At 41.2% G+C, this 15,224-nt stretch overlaps 1 protein-coding gene across 6 annotated transcripts in view; it reads left to right on the forward strand.

Moving 5' to 3' along the window:
• Positions 1–13,381, forward strand: part of ZNF462 (zinc finger protein 462) — a 94,776-nt gene extending 81,395 nt beyond the window's left edge. For 5 of the 6 annotated variants that reach the window (XM_069880003.1, XM_069880005.1, XM_069880007.1 and 2 more), the window contains 4 exons: positions 239–462; positions 2,587–2,719; positions 9,328–9,442; positions 10,652–13,381. In XM_069880003.1, coding sequence (XP_069736104.1) covers positions 239–462; positions 2,587–2,719; positions 9,328–9,442; positions 10,652–10,853 — 674 coding nt within the window. In that variant the 3' untranslated portion in view covers positions 10,854–13,381. Of the gene's footprint in view, positions 1–238; positions 463–2,586; positions 2,720–3,660; positions 3,889–9,327; positions 9,443–10,651 lie in introns of those variants that run through there. The other variant, XM_069880006.1, reaches the window with a different exon arrangement.
• Positions 13,382–15,224: the final 1,843 nt, after the last annotated feature.

Here is a 15,224-nt window from a genome sequence, read left to right on the forward strand (position 1 = left end):
AGTTATGTTTATGAGGACACCTGTATTGGTGGCCTTGGAGGATTAACCTTGTCATTGGAGGAAGAATTTGTCTTGTGTTTTTGAGTCAGTCCAGCTTAGCTCCCATTCCTTTTTAGAAGGGCTGCCTACCGGTGTACTAGATCCTGTTACTTGTGTGGGTTGTCATGCCCATGCTGTTGACATATGGACCTGGTATTTCATAAAATTTGTTAAGTGAATGTTTGTCCTGTTCCTACAGAAGAGCGGGTCGTTCCCATTGAAGTCTGCCGTTCCAAACTGTCAAAGTACTTGCAGGGAGTTGTTTTCCGCTGTGATAAGTGTACCTTTACCTGCTCCAGTGATGAGAGCTTGCAGCAGCACATTGAGAAGCACAATGAACTGAAACCTTACAAATGCCAACTCTGCTACTATGAGACCAAACACACTGAGGAGCTGGACGCTCACCTTCGAGATGAGCACAAGGTAACATCCAGATAGTTTCAATTCGTAGCACTCCACTCTTTGCAAATGCTGTATTAGTTCACTTTCGTGTCAATTCTAAGTAGCCAACTTGCCCTTGTTATTTTTTGTTCTCTCCCTCCTCAAATCTGCAATACTAATCCCTCCCATGTTGGGTTTCATTACCTCTGTTTTCTATTATCTATTTTTTTCTTTATAATCTCAAAATTAAGCATTTCTGAAGCTGTTCAGACTGACCAGAATTGGCAGGTTGTTGTATGCAGAGTATGATTATCTGGAAAAGGCACTGGTGTATGCAAAGTTTATTTAAAGAGGTAAGAAAAAAAAGAGGGGGTGGGGGGTGGCCGCTGGGAAGCAATATTAGGGCTGTGTGATTTAGCCCCTCTAAAAGGCAGGAGAGTCCAAACTTAAGATTGCTGTGGCAACTTCAGCAGTGTAACTGCCATGCATATTTTAATAACAAAAGAGGGCAATACATCACCGTTTACATTTAGCAAGGGAAAGATAAACAGCAAGAATAACCAGCTCCTCAGTTAAGACTGCTTTGGAGTTGGAGTTTTTGGGGAGTGCCTGAATGCAGACCTGATCCAGTCCTTGAGAAGTCATTGGAGGCTTTCCACTGACTGTAAGCTTTTAGTTTTTGTAGCTGTGAGCTATGTAGCTGAGAGACACTTAAGGTCTAGAACTGAGATTTCATTTGGAGTATTTGTTTGAGTGCTTCTTTGTCACAGTTCCAGAGGAGGCAGCTATACACCTCCATGTTACACGAGTTTGAGCTGAGTTCCCCAGGCCCTCAGGAAAAACTCACTCCTACTTCACTGACTGAATGACACTTTCTTTTCAGCCAAGTAATCCCCATTTCTCTTTGGTCATTTATGTCTCCATAATTTGTGTTGAAGTTCTGGGCTCAGATGTCCGAGTGATATATTGCACCTTACAGAGTTCCTGTGCATGAGTAGAGTTGAATTTAGGGTCTTGTATGTGGTCTCGTTTGTTTAAATTTCAGTGGGTGACGTTTTAAGTCAGAGAGCCTCATCACAGCTGTTTAGATGGAGTGGTGCTAGGAATCTGCGTAGCATCACATTTAGGAATAGTTTGCTATTTTGAGTTATACTACAGTCTAAATCAATTGCTCTTTAGGTTCATTCACATTCCCTTTCCAGCAGAGGGATGAAAAACAGTCAGTGGGTGTTGATATTTCATTCAGCATCTTGCAGGAGGTGTTGTACTATGCTCATTCTTCTGTCTCCATCCCCTCTGCCTCTGTGGTTCAGTGCCTGCACTCTGTTAGAGGGTTGACGCTTTGCATGAAAGATGAGTCCAAAATCCTACCCAGCAGTGATCAATGAGTGCAGGGGGTGCTTCTCATCCAATGAATATTAGCCCTAGTATCCTGGTCATGCTCCATGCTCTCTGCCTCTACTGTAAATCTGGCCTGCTCCTCTTCTGTTTCTGTTGGATGTGGTGGAGCTTCTGACTTCCATGCCCTAAGCTGCTTCTTTCATATTGCTGCTGTGACCTATTAAGTAGCTGGTGCATTTCACCCTAGGGTCAGCTGAATTTGACTGGTGTGTGAAGTATGGCCATTATAGTCTGTACATGAGTTTGCAAAGCACTTTGCAGCGCTTCGTAATGAAAATTAATCTGTTATTAATGAGTGGATGTGTAGGTGGCACACAGCAGTCATGCACTTAGTAAGGACCCATCCTTTCATGCATGAAGTTGAATGAACCAGCCACAAATAATTTTCCTTCAGTGTAGATGCACAATAGCAGCTTTTGGTCACGCCGGTTGAATGGTCACATAAAAAGAGGATACAATTTAGTGTTTTGCATTTCTTGGACTTTTGTTCTTGTTTTTATATATTGAAACCAAGAACAAATGAGGGGACTGTGTGTTACTGAATGTCATTGATTTTTGAAAAGCAAAAATGAAAAATACAAAATAAGCAGTGAAAGAATAATAGCTATCATTGAAAAGAAGAGAGTGCTAATTCGATTGGGTGACTGCGTGTCACCTAAAGTCAAGTAGGCTTTGGCATGTAGTCAATTTTGGTTTGCATATATGGTGATTTTTTTTATTAGCTGATGATTATGGTGATTGCTGATAAATGTATTTCTTTCAAAGGTGAGTCGTAATTTTGAACTAGTTGGACGGGTTAACTTGGACCAGCTGGAACAAATGAAGGGGAAAACAGAGAGCTCCAGCAGTGATGAAGAAGAAAAAGAAGATGAGTTAAGCCCTAACACTGAAGAGAGAGGTGAGTGCAGCTCTTTTTGTTGTTGTTGTTGTTGGGGCACTGCAACATGCCCCACCAGTCTCACCAAACAAAGCCAGCTGTTGGCTCTACAGCACATTCCTGTAGAGCCATGCATGAATGCCAGAAGGAGCAGAATTGAGCTTTTGTGAACACTGCTCTTGGGGGAATCTGATCTTTCTGATCCTTATTACAAGTTTTCTATCTGTTAAGAAAATATACACTGAGAAAACACAGGTATAGCATCTGTGACTTTTCAGCCCATGCAGACAGCATCTGTAAGGCCTTGGAAAACTATTTAAGTGAGGTATTTTGGTGATCTGTCAGATCTTCTGTTTTGGTAACCAATTTTCAACTTTTCAGTCAGCATTGTTCAAGTGAGGGTTGAAGGGAACTTGGCCAAACTTTTTTTGTGGGCTCTTAATTAACTGTGCCGAGCATTACTTGCCAAAGCGTCAGTCCTGTTCCAGTTGCTGCAGTTGGCAGCTTTGGAGCCAGGGTAGGTCCATGCCCGACCTGTACCATTGTGTAGCCTCAGTTCGTACCTAAGAGTAATCCTACTGACTCCAGCAAAGCCAGGCCATGTGTTTGATAGTGCTTTTGGTTTAATCAGAGTGAGACTGGCAGGGAAAACGTAAGTTCTCTTTAATTTGAATTGTTTCTTTTCCTTCCCTTCCAACAGCTTTCCTCTGTGAAAACCAGGTTATTGCAGTATCTGGTGTAAATTGCATGTTTTCTAATCTGCTCTGGTGCACAGGTCATCAGTCAAACACAATATGTTCACAACTCTTTAATATCTTTAGCCCTGTGGTGTCTGAATGTTGGGTTCCTGGGGTCAGCCACTGTCCAGATTGCTGACGACACAGTTAGCCACGTTGTGTGTACTTTAACTAAAGGTACACCACCATGTTTAACTTTTTTCCTCCTGAATTTTCAACTTTCAGACTCACTCAGGAATTGTTCACAGAAGAAAATGTGTCTTCCAGCTTTTTTTCAGACCTTGAAAAATTCTGATTTCTGGATTTACACGTTGTTTACAGGACAAGAAGGGCTCAGATCATGCTTCTTACCTTTTAACAGCAAGACTCCAGCCTCTTGGCTTTTATTTGGTGTTCCTAAAGCATGAGCCTGGTCTGTGCTTATCACTAGCACTTCTCTATGTGTGGTTAGTGATAACTTTGTTTAGATGAGAAAGTAAACAAGCTGGGTAGAAAATGAAAAATATCTTTGACAAGTTCTTAAGCAGACCAGTGGAAAAATTGGAGTAGGAGCTAAAGGAATGTTTGTTCCATATGCATTTCAAAGTTCAGCATCAGTAACTTGTGTGGAAACATGCTCTGGAGGCTGTCTGGGAACAGCTTTGACCCTAAGAGCTTCATGTCTAGAATAAGAGTTTTTGTAATGATTTAACTAAAGGATAAGCTCATCTTATCTTCAGATGTAGGACGCTGCCTAAATTTTCTGTAGACCTGCAGCCAGCATGGATGAAGAGTCCTGTTGTCCTTGTGAGGATAACCTTAGCATTACGTACAAGCACAGGTGCAGAAGTGACCTTGGAAGCCCTTGTATTTAGACCAAGGAGAAGAAGGTGACGAGAGACAAGGATACAACTGAGGTGCTTAATGCCTTCTTTGCCTCAGACTTTAATAAAGTAAGGTGAGGTGTTCCCTGGACACTCAAACTTGCGAGCCAGTAGACAGGGAAGAAGAGCAGAACAAAGCTCCCTTGATCCAAAAGAAAATAGTTAGAGACCTGCTAGGCAAATTATATATATATATATATAAGTCTATGAGGCCAGATGAGATTCACCCAAGGATATTAAGGGAGCTGGCAGACGTGCTTACCCAACCCCTTTCCATCATTTACCAGCAATCTTGGATGAATGAGGAAGTTCCACTTGACTGGTGGCTGCAAGATGTTACCCATTTACAAGATGGGCTGGAGAGAGGATCCAGAAAACTACAGACCTGTCAGTCTGACCTCAGTGCCAGGGAAGGTCATGGAGCAGGTCATCTTGAGTGCTATCACACAGCACGCACAGGAAAACTGGGTGATCAGGCCCACTCAGCACGGGTTTATGAAAGGCAGGTCCTGCCAAACTGACCTGATTGCCTTCTATGGCATGGTGACGTGCATGATGGATGAGGGAGAGGGTGTGGATGTAGTATACCTGGACTTTGGTAGAGCCTTTGACACAGTTTCTCACAGTATCCTGCTTGAGAAACTGGCTACCACTGCCCTGGACAGGTGTGCCCTCTGCTGGGTTAAGAACTGGCTGGATGGCCAGACCCAAAGAGTGGTGGTGAATGGAGTTAAATGCAGCTGGAGGCTGGTCACAAGTGGTGTCCCCCAGATCTCAGTTCTAGGTCCAGTCCTGTTCAATATCTTTATCGAGGAGTTGTTTGAGGGGATCAGATGCACCTTTAGCAAGTTTGTGGGTGACACTGAACTAGGAGGAGGTGTTGATTGGACGGTAGGGAAGCTCTTAAAAGGGATCTGAAGAAGCTGGATCAATGGGCTGAGGCCAGTGGGATGAGGTTTAACAAGGCCAAGTGCACAGTCCTGCACTTGGGACACAACAACCCTGTGAAGCGCTACAGGCTTGGAGAAGAGTGACTGGAAAGCTGCCTGGCAGAGAAAGACTTGGGGTGTTGGTTGACAGCCGACCGAACATGAGCCAGCAGTGTGCTCAGGTGGCCAAGAAGGCCAATGACATCTTGGCTTGTATCAGAAACAGCATGGCCAGCAGGTCCAGGGAGGTTATTCTGCCCCTGTACTCAGCACTGGTGAGACCGCTCCTTGAATACTGTGTTCAGTTCTGGACCCCTCACCACAAGAAGGACAGTGAGGCTCTGGAGTGAGTCCAGAGAAGAGCAATGGAGCTGTTGAAGGGGCTGGAGAACAAGTCTTACAAGGACCAGCTCAGGGAATTGAGGTTGTTTAGCCTTGAGAAGAGGAGGCTGAGGGGAGACCTCATTGCTCTCTACAACTACCTAGAAGGAGGTTGCAGAGATGTGGGTGTTGGTCTCTTCTCCCAGGTGATAGCACAAGAGGGAATGGTGTCAAGCTGTATCAGGGGAAGTTTAGATTGGACGTTAGGAAAAATTTCTTCATCGAAAGTGTTTCTTCTCAAGCACTGGAACAGGCTGCCCAGGGAGGTGGTTGGGTCACCATCCCTGGAGGTGTTTTAAATGTGGATAGATGAGGTGCTTGGGGACTTGATTTAGTAGTGGGCAGGTATTGTTGGAGTTGATGATCTCAAAGGTCTTTTCCAACCTAATGATTCTATGATAAGGTGCTATCTGCCAAGCTTTACAAATACCTGTAAATGCGCTGTAGGTAGGGCAGCTGCCCAAGGTGAAGTTCATTGTTTAAATTGGCTTTAGACTGCATCTGCAAAAATGTAAAAAAATCACCTTCTGGGCTGGAGATTTATATTTGCAGAGGTAATAGAGAAATGTTATCCCTGTGTTTCATGTGATCAACAGTTAAGCAAGAGATAGTGTTTTAATAATCCTAATTTTTATTTTGTAGATTTTTCACTTTTATCTGTGCTTTTTTAATCTGTGACTGGCTAAAATTATTTCTGCATGGTTGTTCAGATGAGTAGTCTGAAAAAATCGTGCATATTTCAAAGTTCCTTTTGGAGTTTTTCTTTCTTGACTGGCTTGTAGGGTCAGTGTTTCACCGTTGGTTTTTAATCCTTTTTGATCTGTTACCATTTGTAGCATATTATCCTAAAATAGGTAGAAAAGGCAGAAGAAACGTATGCACTGCAACAAGGGTATTTTAGAAAAGATCCAGTTGTATTGACTGTATTTTTCTAGACAAGTTGTGAATTACCACTATAGGTGCAAGATCTGCATTTGAAAAATGTCTCAGTGACACAGGAACTGAGGGTGTTGGATGCTGAGCTGCATGCTGACATCTCCCTGTTGATTTTCAGAAGATAGTTCTAGCATAAAAATTATTTTCCCTGTTAGGCAGAGGAACAGACCTACGGTTTTAAGTATAGCCCATCACAGTGGCTAATGCTGTCACAGCTTTCAAGCCACATCAGACTGTGTAATCCTATATGCCACTTGGGTGCTTTTGACAACTCTGGCCTTTGTGGTGTTAGCAAGAAGTGGGTTTTGCTGAAGGTGCCTGCATGTGCTCCAAGTATCTGGAAGCAAATGCTGCCTGAACCTTCTGAAGTCTGTGACTTTCACACAACCAGGATTTCTTCCCATGAGTCAAACATCTACCTAGATGAATCGCTTTGACTTCAGGCTGGTGTGTGGACTACTGAAGGTGCAAAGAAGTGTGTTGCTTTTGGACAATGGACCAAAGAAGGACTGTTGCCCATGTGAACAGGCAGAGCTGAGCAGCAGAGTTTAACAGAACTGAGCTGCTATCTTAGATATGAAAGGAAGGGAGTAGCTGGCTGTGGTGAATGATAGCAAACATGTTGACCTGGGAGGAAGATGATGAGAGGGGGTCAAAAAGAGGATGTCTGGCATTCACCATGGAAAGAACAGCTGCCCCTGGGAGGGATTGCATCCCAGAGGGACCATCTGTCTCGGCTGACTTGGTCTTAGCAGGAACTGTAATCAAGATGTGTTTTCCCATAGTAGACAAAAATAAATGTCCATGAGTGCTTTTATTTGTGGTACAGGAAAACTGCAGAGAGGTCAGGTGTTGTGCAGTCTGTTACCTATCTCCTGCAGGCCCCAGAGAAGGGCAGCTTCTCATACTTCTTCGAGGAAGCGGTCCAAATTAACAGCCCCTAGAAGCAAAACTGATCAGAAGGTAGGGGGAACAAGGTAGTGTTTTCTGAAGAGGTAATAGAGTTACTAGAGTAGCACTTTCTAATCTTAATGGGACTTGCAAGACATCATAGACTGGTTTGAGTTGGAAGGGGCCTTGAAAGATCATGTAGTCCAGCGCCCCTTCCATGGACAGAAATATCTTTCATGAGTTCAGGTAGCTCAAAGCATCGTTCAAGCTGACCTTGAACATTTCTAATGGTGGGGCATCCATACCTTCTCTGGGCAACCTGTTCCAGTGTCTCAACACACTTATCTTAAAAAAATTCTTGTTTGTGTCCAATCTAAACCTATCTCTTTCAGTTTAAAACCATCACCTCTTTACCTGTTGTACAGGTCCTGGTAAAATGTCTCTCTCCATTTTTCTCATAAGCCCCTTTAAGTAGTGAAAGGGTGCTGTAAGGTCTCCCTGAGCCTTCTCCAGCCTGAACAACCCCCACTCCTTATTTGAGCAAGACAGCCTTTATGTTACATATCTCCTTTCTGAACAGGCCCAGAATAAACTTCCTATTGTGTACTATACGGTAAGTCAGCAACATCTGCCTCCAGAATTTTTACCTTCCATAAATATTTGTCCCTGTACCATGACTAGTCTGTGTGTTGCAGTGTGTTTATAATTTTGTACCACGCATGAGATATTAAAATCCAGATGTAAACTGAACTAATGGAATTGACTTACTTACTGGTTTTCCTCTTGACACAGCACCTTACTTTCTGATATTTAACCATGTAGTAAATCACTGACAGTAAAAATACAAAGTGAGGGGTTTTTTCTTTCATGAAGAAGAGGCAAAAAATGATGTTAAGAACCATGCTATATAGAACTTTAGTAAAGGCTAAATAGTGAGAAATGTGTGACAAAAATACATTTACAGGACTTAAATACAGATAATAGGGAATATGTGGGCAATTTTACATTCATAAGCTGATCTTGAACAGAGTAAATTTGAGAGTGAAGAACTGAAGTGAGCAGAGATCAGAACCAAAATGAAGCAAAATCCCTTTTATTATGTAATTTGGGAGGAGTCAGAAAGACATTCTGTTGATTTCTTGCTAAGATAATCCCTGCTAAGGAATTAATGCTCTGAGCAGATGGTGCTGTCTCATTTCCAGCAAAAGAATCAAGTGAGATAGTCCATGCAATTATTTTTAATGGCTTGTGTGGTGATCTTCTTAATTTGTGAGAAAATGTTTCATCTTTTGTTAAAACTGTCTATGTTCACATGAAGCTTGGCTTTCAGAAATACTGCTCCCTGAGCTGCCGGTGACTTCACTCGTATTGTTTGATGCCTGACATTTCTGCAAATGAGGCCCCAAGCACTTTGTACAAAAGATTAGGATGGGATGAAACACCTATGCAGTTAAGATGCAGGACTTAACCCATGCGAATTCATGATGAAGGGATATCTACTTATTATGAGGAAACAATGTTAAATATAAATATATCTATAAGTCTTTGTTTACTAAAATTTGTACTACCAATTAAAAAATTATAGATAGGCTTTAGTGAGTTTTTTGATGTTGTTTTCAAGCCATTTCAGCCCCAATACTTCTAAAATTCAGGAACAGGGAGTAGTAACTCATTACCCTTACCTGCAGAGATACTTCAAGACTTTGGATGGTATTTGTTGCTTGCAGTGTTACTTTGCTTTCAGGGAGTTGCATTTTCACAGTTATTTGATGGGTAAGTCCTTTTGCTTCTCAGACATGAGAAGGTGAAGCGGAGAGGATCAGAGTTGGATCACTGTGGTGACTTCATGTCCTGGCACTTCTGAATTTACAGGATATGCTGTCTTTTTCCAGATCCCATGATATTTCCTGACAGTGGTGCTCCAGAGAAACGCTTCCCGTGTGAGTTCTGTGGCCGATCATTTACAGAAGGCTCTGAGTGGGAGCGACACGTGCTGAGACATGGCATGTAAGTTGGTTTACATTCCTTTGCCAAACAGCCCAAGGTAACAGCAGACCTCTGTGCATTTCCCCCACCCTAATCCTTGCCTCCCTAAAAGCTCTGTGACGAAGGCAAACACAGTTCTATGAAGAACAATTCTGTCTATCCCAGGTGTGGATACAACCATCAGGTATGTCTGTCTGGAAAGTTCCTATTCATCCTTTATTTTTAACTCTACTGCCCAAGATAGCTGTAGACTGAAGGATTTAACTGTGGTTCTAAAGATTGTCCCAGAGTGAATATCACTTTGCCATAATTAACTTTATCTGAGTATACTGTTGATTTTGCCTGCCAGCAAAGCCGTGTAAAAATTGCAGACAATTATATGGAATATTCCATGAGGAACTGGTGTCTTCCTCCCCACCCCCCGAACACCTTTTATTGTTAAATTTCTTTCACTTGCAGCTAGACTGGCATAGCAGTGCAAAGAATTATATGCAAGAAATGTAAAGACCTTCAAGGGAAGTAAAATCAGTCTGAATGACATCCTCCTAAAACACACAGAGTGAAATTCACTAGTTAGACTTCATGGTGAAGATGTTGCCTTTCTACAGCAGTTTGCACAGTGTGGGATGATAGGCATCTCTGGAACAATCATTTTCCTTCTTTTGATGAAGATCTTGGTAGTAGCAGGGATCTATTTGCTGATCAGAGTTCCTTCAAACGGTAGATTTCATTCAAGGTTGCTGAATGTGGGAGACATTTTAATACAATATTTTAGGTTAACTACGTTGGGATGAGAAATATTACTTCTCTTACCCATAATGTTATCTGGCTAAATATGAGTACTTGAAATGTTGCAAGCTATAAAAAGTTTCATCAGATCATTAACTCTCTGGGAAAAGTACTGTTTTCCTGTGCCTTTGGTGCCCTGGAAGTCTTGTTTACAAGGGACTAGGGAAAGGGGAATAAACTTGTAAAAGACAGAACCAGGGTTCTTTCCTCTCATCTCATATCGGGCCCAGTGTAGATCAGACAAAGATTTTGTTTCAAAGTTAGAATGTCATGGACCTTGCTGATACCTTCATTCCACTGCATGAGATGACAATGGTGTGTCTGTTTGCATCTGCCTGTTTAGAAATTGGTCTGGTTTTTTTCCTTCTTGTGATACACATGGATTGGCTTTGCTCTCTCTGTATCAACTGTGTTTCTGTTTTCTGCTGCTTGGCTTTCCAGGGCACTGAATGAAAGCAGCCACAGGACCAGTGAGGAGAGCCAGCCAAAGGATGACATAGAAGAAACTATTTGCACAGTGCCAGAAGGAAAAGAAGGCATTGAGGAAATGATTGTCGACTATTCCCCTAACAGTGAAACAGCAGTCAGCATGGTAACTGCTGACAATCCTCTCCAAGACAACTCGGAGGCCAAAAACGAATAAGCATTTGGTGTGATTCAAATCAATGTACTTGAACAGTGATGAGTGGGGTGGGGAGGTGGGTGGGGTGGGCAGAAGGAAGGAATAAAGCTGCTCTTAGGACTGAATGATCTATTTTCAAAGCACTGGTACCTGTGTGAGTGTGTGTATATTAAAGTTATTTAAGTGATGGAATAAGTGGTTCCATTACATCACTGCATCTTTTCTTCTGGATCTTGACAATGGGAAGTTACATTCATCTTGGACTAATGAAGCAACTCCCAGTATTCCTACATTACACATCGTGCTTTGCAGTGGAGACTTGGATTGTTTGTGAATGGAAGCGTCGTGAGCGTGGAAAAAGTAGGGGGGATAACTTTTCAACGCACAAATTTGGGTGCGTTTTTCTAGTTTTAATACATAATGCTTTTCCAGACTGAATGCAACTGCTTTAGAAAAGAAAAAAAAAGAGAAAAAAAAAAAAAGGAAAACAAAAACAAAACAGAAACTGCTTTGCTTAAAACAGTCACCTGTTTCCTAGTACCTCAGAATTAACCAAGGGAGATCTCTGCATTTGTCAGTACTACCTGTTGTTGTTGTGGTTAAATGTAGAGAGACTGCTGGGCAAGGTGGTGAGTGGAGGAAGAAAAAAAGTTTTAAAGAAAGGAAAACAAATTGTGCTTAAAATCCCAGTGTGGGTTTTATTTCTTAAAATACTGTGATTTTTTTAATTATTTTAGTAAAAAAAAAAACAAAAAAAAAGAGAGAGAGACTTTAATTCCTAGATAACTGTTTGTGAATTGTCATCCTTTATTCCAGGTAAGCTGTTTGTTAGTATTCAGTTACAATTTTAGGATTTGATAGATTTCATGTGACTGTGCAGTTTTGTTTGCCACATGTTTATTTTCTATCAGCCTGAGGTGTTACAAATACAGCACAATTAAGTTTCTCATGTAAAATGAGTATTTCTTTTCAAGGGGGGGGTCAGGGAAAGGAGACTAGATCTTGTGAAAAGAACTTTTTGTTGTTGCTGTTGTTTATTTTAAACATATGGAAATAACAAAGATGTTTTAACTTTTTTTTAAAAAAAAAAACAAAAACAAACTAAAGAACCAAACTTATGGCACAGCTATGCAGCTCGCGGGCCAAACACATAGGTCCTCATAACTGTTCTGTTGCTTGTCATATTAACATCTATCAGTCTCACACCAGTAACTTTTTGTTAAGATTGGCTGCCTTTTTTTCTTCTGTCTGTGGTGTGCGTGTTTTCGTTCTGTTTTGGTGTGGTGGGAGGGAGGGGTGTCTGTTAACACATCTTTTTGCAAGCAGAGGTGAAATAGTTACATACAATATTGAGCCTGGAGAACTACTTTTACTCGATTCAAGATGGAGTTGCTAAGTTTTTCCCCTCCTCCTTAGCTTTTAGCATGAGGGGGGCAGCGTAGAATGAGTAGGAACCTGCATACCTAAGTGGCTGATCCTGAACTACTTGGGTGGAAAGCCTACCAAACTCAACAGGAATTTTGCCTGAGCAATGAATACAGGATCTGGTGCCCATGGTATGTTCTGATTGTGAACAAAAAAAAAAAAAAAAAAACCACAAAAAAAAAAGTTTCTTTCCAAAAAGTAGAAAGTACTTGACTGAAACCTAGTTTTAGAAATGCATGTGTCTTTGTTTGTTTTTTTCGTTTTGGGAAGGGATCTGTGGGAGGGGGAGGGGGGGAATAGGAAGCTCCTGAGGAAACATGTCCTAGAGAGCTTCACATGAAATTGATGGCAAAAATGTTGCATTTGTGGAATAAGTGCTACTTGAGAAGCATGGTGTTTTGCTTTTGGGGATTCATCAATTGTGTGTTAGGGGTATTATTTTGATTTTTTTGTTGTTTTGTTTTGTTTTGTTTTTTGAAGTAGGGAGGGAATGTCATGGAAAAACACATTGGAGGGACAAATATAAATATGCATTTTGTGTCTGTATTTGTTTTTTAATTGGCCTCATTTCAAATGTATTTAAACAGTTCCATACCTGGATTGGGTGTTTGTAATGGTTACCAAAAACAAAAAAGAAAAAAAAAAAAAAGATTGTGACATGCTTTTATCACTACTTTATTTTTCAAATAACATGTAAATATTGTAATCCATCGGATTTTGTTTTGCTAACCTGTTAATAAAAAAATATGGGACCATTATCCTTTTAACAAGCCTAGAACGTCATACTTTTTTTTTCCTTTTTTTCTTTTCCCAAAATTGTATACCTGATATGTTGTGGACACACATTTTAGATGCATTATTATGATTCTGTTGACTGTAATGACATAGAATTGAAAATAACAATTTTTTCATTGTTTAATTTATACAGAGGACTTTTTCAGAGTTTGACAGAAGGAAATAATAGCAAAATGCTAACCCATTGGCTTCAGCACTCGGTATTTCCTCATTTTAAAATTACTGCTTACTGATGGGGGATAGGAAGGGGATACTGAACTGTTGCACTGACGGGTTTGTTTTTTTTAAAAAAAAAAACAATGAAAATTAATAAAAACTTTTTAAGAGTGTATGCTTGTGTGTGTGTTAATTTTGTACTGGCTACTCTGATGGTAGGTCTACACATGTGACTGATTCTGCAGTTGGCAGCTCTGGGAGGGAGCAAAGCAGCCTTTTTTCCCCTCTGCACCCTTTTCCCCACTGTTTCACAGTGAGTTTTGGGTTTACAGGTGGGAGGATTGACTTCCCCTAGGCCACACGACTCTAGGGTCTAGCACATCCCTAAAGAATGCCTTGAATATCTACAAGCCCAGCATCCGTTTAGGCACATGGCAAGGGCACATTGCCAAGGTCTGCTGACTCCTCCTGAACCCAAACATAGAAATGAAGGAATATTGCAGGCTGTCCTGAAAGATCAAAATAGACAGAGACAGGCTGGTATTTGGATTATCAACCCAGGCGTTTCATGAGTTGGGATACTGAATGCTCCAATATCTGATGACCTACTGGATCCAGCTTTGAGTCTGTACTTAATTGGAGTCAAATGCTGAGGGTAACTCAGTAAGATGGTGCAAGAGGTGCTATTTTTTCGTTCTCGATTGAGAAATTAATCTTTGTGCTGCCTTGGAATTTTTCTTTGCTAAATATAGATTTTTAAATGTGCATTCAGATGATGTAAAAAAATTTTTTTTCTGGGTGTGTTTTAATCAGGCCGTGTTTCAAATTTAGCCTTTTGATTGTATTAGAACTGGATCTCAACTGAATGTGTATAATGATTAACAGCATGAAAGCTTTGATCACCTGATAGTTGTATAAGCTGCCACCTTCCACCTTTCTCCTCAGGAGTCAAAATATTTCTCCCTTAAATACTTATTTCCTTACCCTCTGTTTAAAGAAAGTGAAAAGGAGGCCAGGAGGATATGTGTTAGGCCAGACATTGCCTTTTTTCAGAGGTCTCTGGAAACATTTGCTCACAAAGGAGACCTACAAGTGATTTGCACACTAAGATTTAGCCCAGAGCTAACCTGCACTTCCACCAATTTAAAAAGAGAAAGGATTGGTCATTGTTGCATAGCTAACAAGAATTACACAACTGAGGTATTGAAAGAACTTGGGGTGATTTCTACAGTGTTGGAGTTGCATTAACCCATTCATTTCACTGACAGGATAGTGTGAGTTTGAAACAAAGCCCTCAATCTTCCCAATTTTAGTTTTGGGCTTCTGTCAGAACGTGACTGGTTCATCTGCCTTGAGGTTCCTATGCTGAACTGAAAAACAACAAAGAGGTGGGAAGGAAGAGGGAAAGGAAATAATAGTTATTAACATGATTATCACATTACTTCTCTACCTTGCTAGAAAATTCCCTTTCTTGTAACTGGGATCCTTGGCCCTCACAGGGAGCATTTGTGGTATGGGATAACTGGTGTTCTGTATACATCGCATTCCCAGACTCATTGTCCTTCCTTTTCTTAAGAGGTTTGGGCAAATGTTTGCACATTATTGCTAGCTGACTGCTGTCATTTTCTTTCGGTCCAGAGGTACAGTGTCTGAATGCCCTCCATGCAAAGATCTTGCCTTCATATTCACAGCAGCGCAAAGACTTCGCAGGAGTTGCTATGGGAAGGGAGACTGCTATCTCCCTTCCTTGCAGACACAGAACTTCCCTGGAGATGAGTTGAGCAGTTGAAGTCACCCTCTGCGTTACCCTCTGGGACTAATACTGAGGATTGGCAGAGTCATAGAAAATAGGAATGGTAGGTCCAGAACTCTAAGGTGTCCAGTGGACAGTTCACTCTTTGTGAAGTGAGGACTATATCAAATGTTGATACGCATCACCCAATTATGTTGGAAAGTGGTGCTGAATGGAAGACTTCACATGAAATTAAGACAGCAAAAGTTGGTCTCCTGGCTTCG

Source organism: Phaenicophaeus curvirostris, chromosome Z, assembly GCF_032191515.1.
Source record: "Phaenicophaeus curvirostris isolate KB17595 chromosome Z, BPBGC_Pcur_1.0, whole genome shotgun sequence".
Taxonomy (NCBI): domain Eukaryota; kingdom Metazoa; phylum Chordata; class Aves; order Cuculiformes; family Cuculidae; genus Phaenicophaeus; species Phaenicophaeus curvirostris.